This window comes from Mus pahari, chromosome 5 (assembly GCF_900095145.1).
Source record: "Mus pahari chromosome 5, PAHARI_EIJ_v1.1, whole genome shotgun sequence".
Classification (NCBI taxonomy): Eukaryota; Metazoa; Chordata; class Mammalia; order Rodentia; family Muridae; genus Mus; species Mus pahari.
In genome coordinates, this window is record NC_034594.1 from 98,053,342 (window position 1) to 98,067,773 (window position 14,432).

The 14,432-nt window shown below is 40.4% G+C and overlaps 1 protein-coding gene across 4 annotated transcripts in view; it reads right to left on the reverse strand.

Moving 5' to 3' along the window:
• Window positions 1-14,432, reverse strand: part of Dpp10 (dipeptidyl peptidase like 10) — a 1,452,235-nt gene that overhangs the window by 12,304 nt on the left and 1,425,499 nt on the right. For all 4 annotated transcript variants that reach the window (XM_021198715.2, XM_021198714.2, XM_029538361.1 and 1 more), the window contains exons 20-21: window positions 8,998-9,192; window positions 8,201-8,255 (exon numbers count right to left, since the gene is read on the reverse strand). In XM_021198715.2, the coding sequence (XP_021054374.1) occupies window positions 8,201-8,255; window positions 8,998-9,192 (250 nt within the window). The remainder of the gene's footprint in view (window positions 1-8,200; window positions 8,256-8,997; window positions 9,193-14,432) is intronic.

The following is a 14,432-nucleotide window of genomic DNA, read 5'->3' on the forward strand; positions in this document are numbered from 1 at the left end:
GTGTGTGTGTGTGTGTGTGTGTGTGTGTAGTGGGTTTAATGTTCAAAATACATTGTCCTTTAGGCAGAATCTGAGTTTATGGCTCCTCATAATGGCCAACAGACAATTAAATGTGGTGGGCACTTTATTCAACAGCTCAGGTTACTCTGCTCATTCTTGGCCAGGGTTTGGTTTCCCATTATCAACATTCTTCCACTCACTGAAACTTTATATTTGCAATTTTCACTTGCCAGTCATGCTAGCTTCATGCATAAAATGCCAATCAATTTGTTATTAATTTGCAATTTCATTAAACAGAGCTGTGACACCAAAATGTTTCCTCAGAGTTTTCCTACTTCATAAAAGTGATGCAAAAATCTAAATTCAATTGACAGAAGCACTTGGAGGAAGAGAGAGGAGGATCTGCAGTGTTGGATTGATCAGGACTTATGTTTTCCTGGATGGGCTTTGATACAATCTTTAAATGATGTTGTAACTATACTTATAAAAGGGAGAGTGACAAGAAAAGTGAAAAAAGGCTTATAAACTTGAAATTCTACATAATATCACTTGTAAAAACTCATGATTATAAATATTTCTTATTTTTTAAATTAATTTATTTTTCACACTCCATATTTCATTCTTCATCCCCCATACACCCTCTGACTGCTCCACATCCCACACTTCCTCCCCACCCCACCCCCAGTCTACACATGGATGCCCTCACCCCACCCCACCTGACCTCTAAACTCCCTGGGGCCACTAGTCTCTTGAGGGATAAATCTATCATCTCTGAATGAACACAGACCCTGAAGTCCTCTACTGTATGTGTGTTGGGAGCCTCATATCAGCTAGGATATGCTGTCTGTTTGGTGGTCCAGTGATTGAGAGATCTCGGGGGTCCAGAATAATTGAGACTGCTGGTCCTTCTACAGGATCATCCTTCTCCTCCGCTTCTTTCAGCCTTCCCTAATTCAACAACAGGAGTCAGCAGCTTCTGTCCATTGGTTGGGTACAAATATCTGCATCTGACTCTTTCAGCTGCTTGTTGGGTCTTTTGGAGGGCAGTCATGACCAAACAACACAATCAAAAAATGGGGTATAAAACTAAACCGAGAATTCAAAACTGAGGAATCCCAAATGGCTGAGAAGCACCTAAAGAAATGTTCAAAGTACTTGGTGATCAGAGAAATGCAAATCAAAACGACCCTGAGAGTCTACCTTACACCAGTCAGAATGGCTAAGATCAAAACCTCAGGTAACAACACATGTTGGAGAGGATGTGAAGAAAGAGGAACACTCCTCCATTGCTGGTGGGATTGCAGACTGGTACAACCACTCTGAAAATCAATCTGGAAGTTCCTCAGAAAATTGGAAATAGAAGTATCTGAAGACCCAGCTATGCCACTCTTGGAAATACACCCAAAAGATGTTCCACCATACCTCAGGGGTATATGTTCCACTATGTTCATCGTGACCTTATTGTGATAGCCAGAAGCTAGAAACAACCTAGATGTTCCATGACAGGAGAATGGATACAGTAAATGTGGTTCATTTACACAATGGAATACCACTCAGCTATTAAGAAGGAGGACATTCTGAGTTTTGAAGGCAAATGGAAGGAACTAGAAAATATCATCCTGAGGGAGGTAACTCAGACCCAAAAGGACATGCATTGTATGTACTAATACATGGATATTAGCAAAAAAAAAAAATACAGACTACTTAAAATAGAGTCCACAGAACTCAAAAAGTTCAACAAGCAGAAGTGCCCAAGTGAGGAAGTCTCAGTCCTACTTAGGAGAGAGAAGAAAGCAATCACAAATGGGTAGGGAGGGAGGGACCTGGGAGGAAAAGTGGACTGGTTGGGGAGTGGAAAGGAGAGGGGAACTTGATCTGATATTGGGTGAGGGAATTGACTGAAGCTCCGAGGACCGAGGACCGGCAGAAAGAATGGAAACAGGCTTCCTCAGGAAATAGAAGGGTGGAGGGAATGTTCAGAAAGCACCAGAGAACTGGGAGGTAAGAGACTCTCAGGAATCAAAGGGAGGGACCTTAGATGAAATGCCTGACAGTAGGGAGAGGGAACTTATAGAGCCCACCTCCAGCAGGAAGACAGGGTATCAAATGAGGGATAGGGTTGCCATCACACAGTCACATCTCTGACCCATAATTGTTCCTGTCTGAAAGAATTACAGGGATGGAAATGGAGAGGAGCCTGAGGAAAAGAATGTCCATCGACAGGCCCAAAGTGGGATCCAGCTCAAGGGGAAGTCACAATGCCTGACACTATCACTGAGGCTATGGAGTGCTCATATACATGTTTTTTTTAAAGTATGTAATTCTGAAAGAGGAAACTGTGTGGTATAGATTCAGGAGCCTTTAGAGGAGAGTGAAGATGAATGTTGATACAACTATGGTTAGAGATGGAGGAAAAGACACTTTTCTGTACTGATTTAAAGAAAAAAAAGCAGGGAAGGTAAGTGTTCAACACTCAGCCAAGTTTTACTTCAGGCACAACTACATACATACATACACACACACACACACACACACACACACACACACACACACACACACACACACACAGTGTGAGGGGGAGGGAATCAAAGACAGACTGCTGCAGTTAAAACGTGGTGTACACAACCCTAGAAATAAAGTTTGTCTGCAAAAGCCAAAACATTTTCATGTATGGCAGTGGGATGGACTATTTTTCTCCTGTAGAAAGGGGTGGTTGTAGCTCTTGTGGGACACTGACATTTGCCACAAGAGTGCCAGTCCACTGCTGCCCCTAGAAATCTGAAAGTCCTACTGAGTAGTTTTCTTGAAACAGGGGCATCAAATCTTTGTTTTGGAGAGAGAAGGAAGAACCAAGAAGTCTGCCATTTTAAACATTGAAAAGAAAAGTACATTGATATTCTTAGACCTTGTTTACCCTGTCTGTCTGCCTGTTTAGAATTTATTAGACTATAGGTCCTCAATATGATCAAATTATTACATGTATTTAGGATATTCTCAAATAGTAAGTGAAAATACATGTTTAAAATGGTATTTAAAAATTAACACAATCTTCTCACCATGTGTCTCTGCATGGAATCTGTTACTTTGCTATATTTTCTCCCATCTTTATTTATGTGTGTGTGTAAGATGTGTATATATGCATATACATGCTTGTTTGTGTGTTAGTTCAGTTGCTCTCATGACACCATGCATGTACTCAGATAGGAGAACAATTTCAAGTATCCATCTTCCCACTTCTGGTTATCACTGAATCAGCCAGGCAGACTCTTTGCAACTGTCTGGGGATTTTCTGGCCTCTACCTTCAATGTCAGTGTAGGAGCAATGGAGTTTCAGATGTGGCAAACTGTATCCAGCTTTAAGTGGGTTTCAACTCACATTCCCATGCTTCTGTAGCAAAATCTTTGCTCACTGAGACTTCTCCTAGCTCTGATTTTATACATGATTTTCACAAACTCCAGAAATGGCATCATCTGGTTGCAAACGTAGATTTTCTTCAGTTAGAAAGATCCCAAACCATAAATATTAGTTTCCTTTCTGTAGGTCAAGCTTAGTACATTTTATAGTCACTTTTATCTCTAACCAGGAGACCATCCCTGGGAAGCCATTCTCCTAGATTCTTACTGTTTGGTCTCATGCTAGCTAGAGGGAGTTTTATGCTTCACCTTCTCCTGGAAGGAAAGTGCAGTAGGTAAAGATGCAAGTCTAATAAGCTAAGTTCAATCCCCTGAATCCCTAAAACCCACTCAAAGGAAGAGAGAACTGACTCCATGAAGCGATTCTCTGACTCCACAATGTACCCTGCATTGCATAAATGTGTACACGAATTTATATACAATTACACACACACCAATAATTAATGTAAATAGATAAAAGATAGATAGTGATAGATAAACAAATGGATGATGGATGGATGGATAGATAGATAGATAGATAGATAGATAGATAGATAGATAGATAGATAGATAGATAGATAGATAAACTGGCTTCATCACCCAACATTGGTTGTCTTACATGATATGATATTTTACTGTTTATCTTTCACTTATTTCTCTATAATAACTCGAAGTTCAGTAATAAGTTTTTTTGTGTTTTACTATTAGTGCACTTAACTCTTTTAAAAAATTGTTTTATTTTTAAATTTGTGTCAGTTTGGCAGGAGAGTGTGGTGTTCAGATGCCTACAGAGGGCAGAAGAGGGCATCAGGTTTCCTTCAGGCAGAGTTAAAAGCAATTGTGAGCCCACTGATATGGATTCTGGGAATAGAACTTAGGTCCTTTGCAGGAGAAGCATCTATTCTTTTATTTTTTAAATATAATTTTATTAGATATTTTCTTCATTTACATTTCAAATACTATCCCCTGTACATAACAAAGGATGATCTAGTCGGCCATCTATGAGAGGAAAGGCCCTTGGTCTCTTCTTATCTGTTGAGATATCCTTCTTGCACTCCTACAATTCAAAACCATTTTCAGTCAGGATTTTGGTGACCCTTTCACAGCTAAGAATGTTTATCTTAAAAATAAACTAAAAAATACGATTACATATTTAGGTGAGGCGGGGTTAGGTTCTAATGGTTATAATTTAAACTAACTCGGTTTGGTTCCAAGCCTCAAGTTTAGTTACTGAGAAAAACACATGGTCATTTAAAATGTAAACACATGGCTGCTAAAATCTTTCCCTCATTCTAACAAGACAGTTAGCAAATAAAAGAGAAAAGTGATCCTTCATAGGGACAGTAAAGTAAAGAAATTATACATAATGTCTAGGAGCCAACAGTACTATTTTATGTATATGCGTGTACATGCATATATGTGTATGTGTATGCATATAAAATAATATTCTATTGTAGGGGACAAAAGAAGAGTTATAAAAGAGATGAAGGTTGTTTCTTATAGATATTTTGTTTATCCTCAAAAAATTTATTTTAAAATTGCTTAATAAAATTTTTAATTATAAACATTTAACTGATGAGCTGACACGAAAGGAAGAAAAAATCATTTCTCTATAAGCTTGGGAGGGAGGATTCAGAAACCCAAGCCTGTCAACATCGTGCTTTTTGCACCACTGTCCTTCAGAATTGTGATAGAATGCTTGGCTGATATGCACAAGGGCCTAGTTTCAGTACCCAATGCCATGGAAAGAGAATGAGAAAGGTGAAGTTTTTTTTTTTTTTTCTCTCTTATGATTTTGTCTGTGTCTGTGTTAATTTTTCAATCCTGGGCCTCATACATGCTGCTCAGCAAATATACCACTGAGTTACAGCAGCAGCATAGCAGCATAGTGTTAAATAGTGTATACATATGTATGCATTCATATGCATTACATGTTACATATCTATATACATGTTACATGTACATATATAAATGTACATATGTATATGTAAATGTATAATATATGTGGATATCTGATACATATATGTATATGTAATATGTATATATGTTATATATTCCATATATTATTATTATTATTATTATTATTATTATTATTACACAGAGATAAACAGAATCTCAACAAACAATAAAGCTATATTTCACCAGAATACAGATACATTCAGAACTTTCCTGAGCTTGAAAATTATCCAGTGAGAGAAGCTCAGGATTCAAAGTGAGGGGCCTTAGATGAAATGCCCAAGTGGGGAGAGGCAACTTGTAGAGTCCATCTCCAGTAGAAAGATGGGGTAGCAAGTGGAGGGATGGGGTTGCTATCCCACAGTCAAAAACTCTGACCCAAAATTGTTCCTGTTTAAAAGAACTGCAGCGACAAAAATTGAGAAGAGACTGAGGTAAAGGAGGTTCAGTGACTAGCCCAATTTGGCTCCAAGGCCTGACAGTATTATTGATACTATGGTGTCCTTACAGATAGGAGACTAGCATGACTCCCTCCCGAGAGGCCCAACAAGCAGCTGAAAGGATCAGATGCAGATACTTACACGCAACCAATGGACAGAAGCTGGGGGACCCTGTGGTTGAATTAGAGAAAGGCTGAAAGAAGCTAAGTAGTAGGGACATGCCATAGGAAAACCAGCAATCTAAAATAACCCATGAGAGACTTGAGGCCCCAAGGAGTGGGAAGGTCTAGTGGGGTGGCAGTTGGGGGTGTGGGTACATCTTCTTGGAGATAGGGGGAAAAATGGGATGAGGAACAGCCAGAGGGCAGACCCGGATGGGGATAATGACTGGAGTGTAAAAGATTAATAATAATAAAAAAATAATAATAATAAAAGAAAAAAGAAAAATGTCCTGTGCAAACTGCTATAGGAAAAGGAGATAGAAGATAGCTCCTACAGTGGGATGTGCTACCATACCTTTCCAGATACCAGAAACTAAATAAATTAGTGTATAAGCTTATGAGTAGGGACACAGTGATGGACAAGTCTAACTAAATAGAATGCATTTGATACCAACACTTGTAGGCACAAGTAGCATTTCAAAATCAGTTCTTCCTAAATTGTTAATCAACTGATATGTCACATAATTTCTGTTATTCAGTCAATGAACACATCACAACTCCATTACAATCAAGGATAAAAACAGAAATAGTTGCACCGTGCTTTTCTACAGAATAAAATATTTAAAAAAAAAATTCAGAGAGAACAAAAAGTTGGAATTAAAGACATCGTACTAAACTTTAACAGCTATGCTAGTGGGAGTGACCCTGGGGAGTAACTGGAAGGAATACTGAGAATGAAATGTTTGCACTTTAAAGGCAGCGTGCTAAAAATGAAAAAAAAAAAAAAAACCTAAACTAAACAAACAGAAAACCTTAGGCATTTAATTTGCAACCAAAGTGTTAATGCATTTTTAAAAGTAGGAAATAAGGATAAGTGCAGACATTGGTGAAGCAGCAAACAGCAGGACGTAGAAGAAAGAACGAGGATGCTTTTCTAATTGTTCACAGATTGAAAACAAACAGAACAAAGGGATGGTTGGACAAGAAGAAAGAGTAGGTAGCTCAAACTTGGAGCAGGTTTGCTCTCCCAGCCACTTCCATCCCCTTCTTTCAGAGCACAGGGCACAGCTGGAGGGAGAGGCCATGTGAGTGTGAGGCCTGCTGCTGGCTCCAGAGGGGCTGTCTCCTGCTCTTCACTGATGTACTTTAAAAGTTACAGAAAACCAGAACATGCACTTCCCAAAAAACACTAACAGCAAATGGAAAGGAAGAATCCCAAACAGGCGAATATGGGTAATGATACCAGTGTTTGACAGGCTGAGGCAGGAGGATCACTACTTGGAGGTTAACAAAGGCTACAGAGTGAGACTACATCTCAAAAAAACCAAACCAAAACAAACAAGAAACATTAAAGAATAGTAGAGAATGGAATAGAGTAATATTTACAGTTTCTTTTAGATGTTACACTTAAATATTAATGTTACTCTGTACGTGTGTGTCTCTGTGTGTGTTTGTGTCTGTGTGTTTGTGTGTGTATATGCCTCTGTGTGTTCATAGTTGCATATGTGTGCCTGTATGTGTGCATGCATGTCTGTGCTTGTGTGTCTCTGTGTGTATGTGTCTATGTATCAGTGTGTATGTGTTTCTGTGTGTTTGTGTGTGTTTGTATATGTGGGTATATGTGTATCTGTGTCTGTCTCTCTGTTGGTATGTGTCTGTGTGTGTCTGTGTGTATGTACCTGTGTGTGTGTATGTGTATCTGTGTGTGGGCTTATACTTGCATGTGTAGCATGCATGTACCCGTGTGTGTGTGTGTGTGTGTGTGTGTGTGTGTGTGTGTGTGTGTGTGTGTGTTTAGTCAAGAAGTCAAGGTTCACTGTTGTCCTCTGCTCTGCCCCACAGGGATTGTTAATGAACTTGCAGCTCACTGATAGAGCCACACTAGCTGGTCAAGAGCTTCCAAATATTTCTGTCACTTACAATCACTTGGATCATATGGGATCTCAGAAACAAACTTAGGTTCTCATCCTTGTGCCTCAAGCATTTTCCCAGTGAGTCATGACCCCAGTCTTTAGTCCTAGCTGTTTCTCCCTTTTACTGCTCATTTCTAATACGAGACATCAATTGCATGCTTAAGAAGTAACCTTCCAAATTATCAACAGAATGGATACTATATGGATTATGCTGTTTTACAGGGCAGTGCATAAAATTAAAGTACAGTGCATAGTGAAAGTATGTGCATATGCATATATTTATAATACATACATATATAGGTGTATTTCGATAAGTACATTCAGTATTTTTATTTACCTTTCCAAAAATGCTTAATCTTTTGGAGTCAATATATGGCTGTTTCAATAAATATCTGAAAGAATAAAAAAATGTATATATAGTTATACTATCTTGAGTCAATAGCATATCTGAATTTATAATTCACAGACAGATAGACATATACAAACACTCCTCAAAAATTTATAAATGTTTGACCAGGGACTGAGGTGATGGCTCAGTGGACACATGTGTGAGAAACTGAGTTCAAACCTTAGAACCTTCATAAACCCAGGTAAAGTAGTATATACCTATAATCGCAGAGTTACTTCAGCAAGATGGGAAGTAGAGACAGGAGCTTCTCAGAAGCTCATGGGAAGGGTAGCCTGGTGTACAAGGAGGTGAACATCAAGAGGTCCTTTCTCAAACAGGGAAAACGGTAAGGATGGACACCTAGGATTGACCTCTTATCCCACAGTTGATGGTACAATATGTTCATACTGTTATACAAAGGACCACACACAGTGTACATATCTTTCCAAAAATAAAAAGAGTTATAATTAATTGTGGAGATACTACACAGTGGATTTCTGTCAATAAATTATATACTAGTACACTGCTTCTCACATTTATCCCCCCAAATAAAGAATAATTGAAAGGAATAAATATGATTATTCTTTTATGACACCAATAACAGTGATAGATGCTTTTAAAAATGCAAGAAAGCTACATGCTAAACTGAAAAAAGAGACATCTCTGACATTTCTCAGTGAGTAATGCTCCCGATTGCATAGATTTTACAGTTATAGAAATCAGCAGGAAGACATGCACTGACTTACTTTACAGCTGCTCCTTGGTCCTTTGCCTCTACTGAGCCTATCCTTCTGTGAATCTCCTGCAAAACTTTCAGGCCCTGGAACCCACTTCCTCTGCCATCAAATCTTGCTACAATGACATTATCGGTGTCAATAAGAACTGAATCCCAGTCAACATGGAACTTATCTGTCACCATTTGGCCTCCTGGTTCTTCATCCCTGCAAATGTGAGCATACTTGATCAAAAGAAGGGAATCCAGCATTTCAGCAGAGTGTTTCAAATATAGACTAACTAGCTAATTGGTTATGGAAATCATCTATGTTGGCCATTAACCATTTGGTTGACTCTTGATGACAAACCATTTCCCCCATATAAAGTTTGAAATGAGGAGTCCCAAGGATGAGGTGAAAACAGAGACCTTAAGATCTCACAACTCACACAGGTTATATTCATTTTTCAAAGAAAAGAAATGGAGAAAGTATGTGGTTTTTTTTTTTTTTAAACGCTTTTTTGAAGAATGACTGTCAAGTTGACAGACACGTCTATTTTAACTGGTTGTCTTCAAGTGTGTTGTAGAAATAAATGTCTTAGCGATGATTTACAAGGGCTGAAGGGTCTGAGAGAGTGCTAACTCAGCCATGGAAAGTTCATATAATTTAACAGGAAGTATACAACCTTAAAGAATGTTGGACTCTGGAGGAAATATTGCATTAATATTTCCTGAGGGTTTTCTTCCTGTCCAAGATAGAGTTCTCACTGAGAAGTTAAACAAACAGTAAGGGAAGAAAAATCTTTTTCAGCCCTCAAGCTAACAACCAAGAAAGGAACTAGGGACACAAATGTCTGAAAATCTTGAAAACCAGACGCCAAGATGACATGAAAATTTCAAAGTTTGAATCTTTTCTCCATAAGTGAGAGGTAGCATGACTTTACACTGCCAGAAATGTTTAGGTCAAGTGGTGTTCACTGTTTTATTTTCCATATTATAGGGAATTTAGAGAGGGACACCCTCATAAAAGTCTCATGTACTGGGGATGTGCCTCAGAAGCAGAGGACTTGTCTAAGGACTAGGAGACCCCATGTCTGATTTCTGAGCACACCACCATGAAAAACCATCCTCATCATGTTCCTCACCGTCATTATAACCAGCATAATTCTTCTTATCAGGTCCAGAAGAAACTCTACTTCCCCAAGTTCTGGCTGTTGTTGGATGAAAGCCAGCATTTCTCAGACCTTGTAAAACCAGTTCCTCTCTACCCTAAAGAGCCATTTCTCTTATCACTAGCAGAAGGGGCAAGCTGCTCTCTGTGTTGCATATATGCACAACATTCTCATGTTGACCTCTAGGCTCCCTCAGTATCACAAGTCCTTGTTACACATTTTAAAATCCCTGTGGGCAACCTGACTCTTCTCATCTCTCCTTGCCTCCTTTACTACTGTAAACTTCTTAAGTTCATGAGCTTCGGTCCCCCGACCTAATTGCTCTTCTTATTTTCAGCTATGCTCTCTTATTTGTCCCCTTCATGCTGTCCTTTGCCCTTGTTCTCTTCCTGATCCTCTTTGCTGCCTCCATTTATTCTTTCCTCTCTTATCTGCTCCTTCCTCTCTCAAAACGAGATCAAGTCTGTGGGACATATTCATTCTATCTCTTTTTCTTTCTGCTCTGGACTCTTCTAAATGTCTGTCTGCTCTATCCCTCATATCTACAATGAAACAAAAAAACAAAACAAAACAAAACAAAAAAATTCCCCTTTACCATATCATGCAGGGATCTTATCAACAGTTTACATTATGCTCATTATCACTTCTGCCAATACCTTCACTTTCATTATAAGCGTTATAAATGTTACCATCAACACCATTGCTTATTCTACTCCTCATCATATTCATGTAGTTCATCTAGAACCCAAGCTAGGCACAGATTACATAGGATGTCACCCCAGTGATGGATCTAATGGCCTCTCAGTGTTTCTTTCTGAGAAGATCTTCATGGTACTGTTAGGTTTTAAACCTGGGACAAATGTCTGAGATGCCTATTTAACTTGCCAAAGTGGATGCTGGCAGGGGTTCTCTCATATCTCTTAGTGTCTTTCTGTTACAGTGCCCTTCTGACTGGGATTTCCTACCCCCATCCTACAATTCCCAAAGCCAAGCTTTGGGTTTGGCTCCTCACACGATCCAGAGCTGCCCTTTCCTATATAATGCAACCATTATGGTTATCTGGCCTTTTGGTCAATGCTTTACTTTTTTGGACAGTCTCTTGGCCTTTTTGGAGACAAGTGGAACCATTCACCATATAACAACTGAGACTGTCGAATGGGTTCAGAAAGCCCAGTATCCTCAGACTTGAGGATGAAAGGAGTTTCATCTACTCCCAACTTTGCTCCTGTACTGGAGCACATGACCATGAACCCCATGGGAAGAGTGTGACCACTGGTCATGTAGCACAGAAAACAGAGTTCTCCATGTCTAGATGGACCCTGAGGGTTTATCCAATAAGCATCCCTTCCTGAAAAAGTTATTTAATCTCTGGTCTATCCTGAGAAGATGTATGACACTACTTTCCACAATGAACAATGAATAAACAGTTTGAAAAGACAAAAACCGTCTCTCTCATCAATAACCACTGTGGGGGCCATGGGGAAAGCCTTCATAGTACAGAGCCACTTATATCTCCCAAAGAAGGGCCCTCACACAAGGTAAAGGTAAACCAGAGTTCCCCCTCTCCCCGGTCCTAGTCTTGTCCTCACAGGCCTGCTTGAGCCCCTTCATTCCTGACTCCATGCAGTATCCAGAACCAACTGGATGCCTAGGAACTTGGGAAACCCTGCCCCCTTGGCCACAGTCTGCCTTGTTTCTCATCTGAGTTGGAGCCCCAATCCCAGGCTGTATTCTTCCACCCCTGAGCAGTGCATCTGCACTTCCCACAGGCCTATCACCCAGTAGGGCATAGTGTAAAATACAGCCTAGTGCCCTGCCTATATTTTATCTGTCAGAGCTGAGCTCATACTTGTGAAACCACAGCTCTTGTAGCCTTTCTTTGTTGGGGGCTTCTCTCCTACCTCTGCCCCCTCCTATCCTCACACAACCTAGCTCTGTCTGTTAATATTCACCCAGACTCTGCAGATGTCCCTGACTGTAGCTCTGCTCTGGCTTTCTTTTATTTTACAATAAACCTCCTCCACTATACCCAGAAAGAGTCATGTTCTTTTTTTCTTTTCTTTTTTCCTTCATCTGGTGGTGAAAATAGAGATGAGTCATGTTCTTTGTTCTTTCTTTCTTTCTTTCTTTCTTTCTTTCTTTCTTTCTTTCTTTCTTTCTTCCTTCCTTCCTTCCTTCCTTTCTTTTTCATTCATTTACTTGGGCTGCATTCCAAGAATTCCCTCTTCACAATTCACCCTTTAGGGGAAAGGAACCAATGCATCTTTTCTCTACTATCACATATGTGCTCACACAGAGACACTAACACACTACATACCACTCATCAACAGACTTCTAGTTCACCATATTTGAAAAAGAAGAGAGAGAGAGAGAGAGAGAGAGAGAGAGAGAGAGAGAGAATAAAGATAGAAACCCAGTAAACAACCTCAGGAAACACTAAGCACTGAGAAGAGACAGCCATTTCACGTGTCAATTCCTAAGTGAAATCTAGTTCCCCAAACTCCCAAAAGCAGTACATAGCCCCCCAAATCACAGTCTTGGCTCTTCTCATGATGGACTACAGAACAACTGCTAAGAGCCTGGGCCTAGCATGTAGTGATTTGAATAGGTTTGCATCTCATGGATTCATCTGTTTGAATGTTTGGACATAGGGAATGGGACTATTAGGAGAGGTATGGCCTTACTGAGGGCATGTGGGCTTGTTGGAGAAAGTGTGTCCCTGTGGGGGCTGGGGTGGGGTTGGGGATTGGAGGTTTCTTCACATGCCCAGGCTCTGTCCAGTGTGGCTGATAGTCCCTTGCTGGCTGCCTTCAGATTAAGATTTAGAACTCTTACCTTCTCCAACACCATGCTTGCCTGCAGGCTGACATATTTCCTCCCTTAATGATAATACACTGAACCTCCGAGACTATATTTTGGGGATTTGATTTGTGCTTACATGGGCATTCACATGTCACTGTGGATCCCTGCCAATTATTGTTTTTTGTTTGATTCCCTGCCAATTATTGTTTTTTTTGTTTGATTGTTTGTTTGCTTGCTTGCTTCTTTTTTTTTTTTTTTTTGGACTGGTCAATAGAGAGCCAGTGGCCAATAGCTGGATGGAGGTACCTAGTCGAGATGCTGATGATTCCGAGAGAGGATACACAGGACAGGGAGAGGTAGATTCACCAAGGCAGAAGGAAGGAAGAGGATACAGATATGAGAGCTATGAAAGAGAACCAATCATGTAAGCATCAGGGAAAAGTGGCCCCAGGGGCCACTCTGCTGGTTGAATCTGGGGTAGCAGTGACAAAGTATAGATTTTTTAGAAAGTAATAATGAAAGAATATCAGAGGGATGAGTGTGTTAGAGGAAGGGAGATTGGGAAGTGACCCAGACATTGAGTTAGCTTAGGGCATATTAAAAATAAGCCATCATATTTTTGTGTGTGTGTGAATCCAGAGCTCTTTGGTAGGTTCAGAGGAGGCATGTGCACCCTCCATGAGCATAGAGTGATTTAACAATTTACCCCTATAACTATAAGCCAACCACAATTAAGTGTTGCCTTTATAAGAGTTGTCTCGGTCATGGTGTCTCTTCACAACAATAAAACCCTACTTAAGACACTGAATCATTCAAAAACCTGGAAAACATGTTTCTGGCTGTCAGGAAGGGCCACTTTCCTTATAATCTATCTTTGGTTGCATATGAAAGCCCAAGCTAGCCTCCAAGCTCCTTCAGTCCTTACTCACACATACTTGTTATACAAAGTCCATTCAACCCCCTGGCCCTTCTTTCTTCTCAGAATTCTCCTCCACTATCATAGCTCCCAGGCTCTTCTTCCCAGATACCTACTCAGCCTCTATACAATAGCAAGGTCATCACCCCAACTCCCGCTACCCAAATCATTCTTGCTTTTTTTCCCCCCGAGATAGAGTCCTGGCCATGGCCTGTCTGCTTCTTTTGCTCTCTGGTATGAAGTCTTGCAGATGCTCCCATCTCTCTCTTTCTGTTTCTCTTTCTCTGCCTCTCTCTCCCCCTTTCCAGTTCCCTCTGCCCTTCTCCCTCTCTTCTCCTTCTCTTCCTTTCCCTGTCCTTCTGCCTCTCCCTCCCTCCCTCCCTCCCTCCCCTCTCTCTTAGCAACCAAGCAATCTTACAGCCATCCCTGATTAGTGACAAAGGGGCCATCAGGCAAACTGTCTTTGATGGGACATCAGACAACCCAGAGACAACCAAATACTTATTAGCTGCCCAGGGGAAACACAGTCCTATGGTGGGCCCTGTCACATGTCCTCTTCCACATGCACTGGGGCCCCTA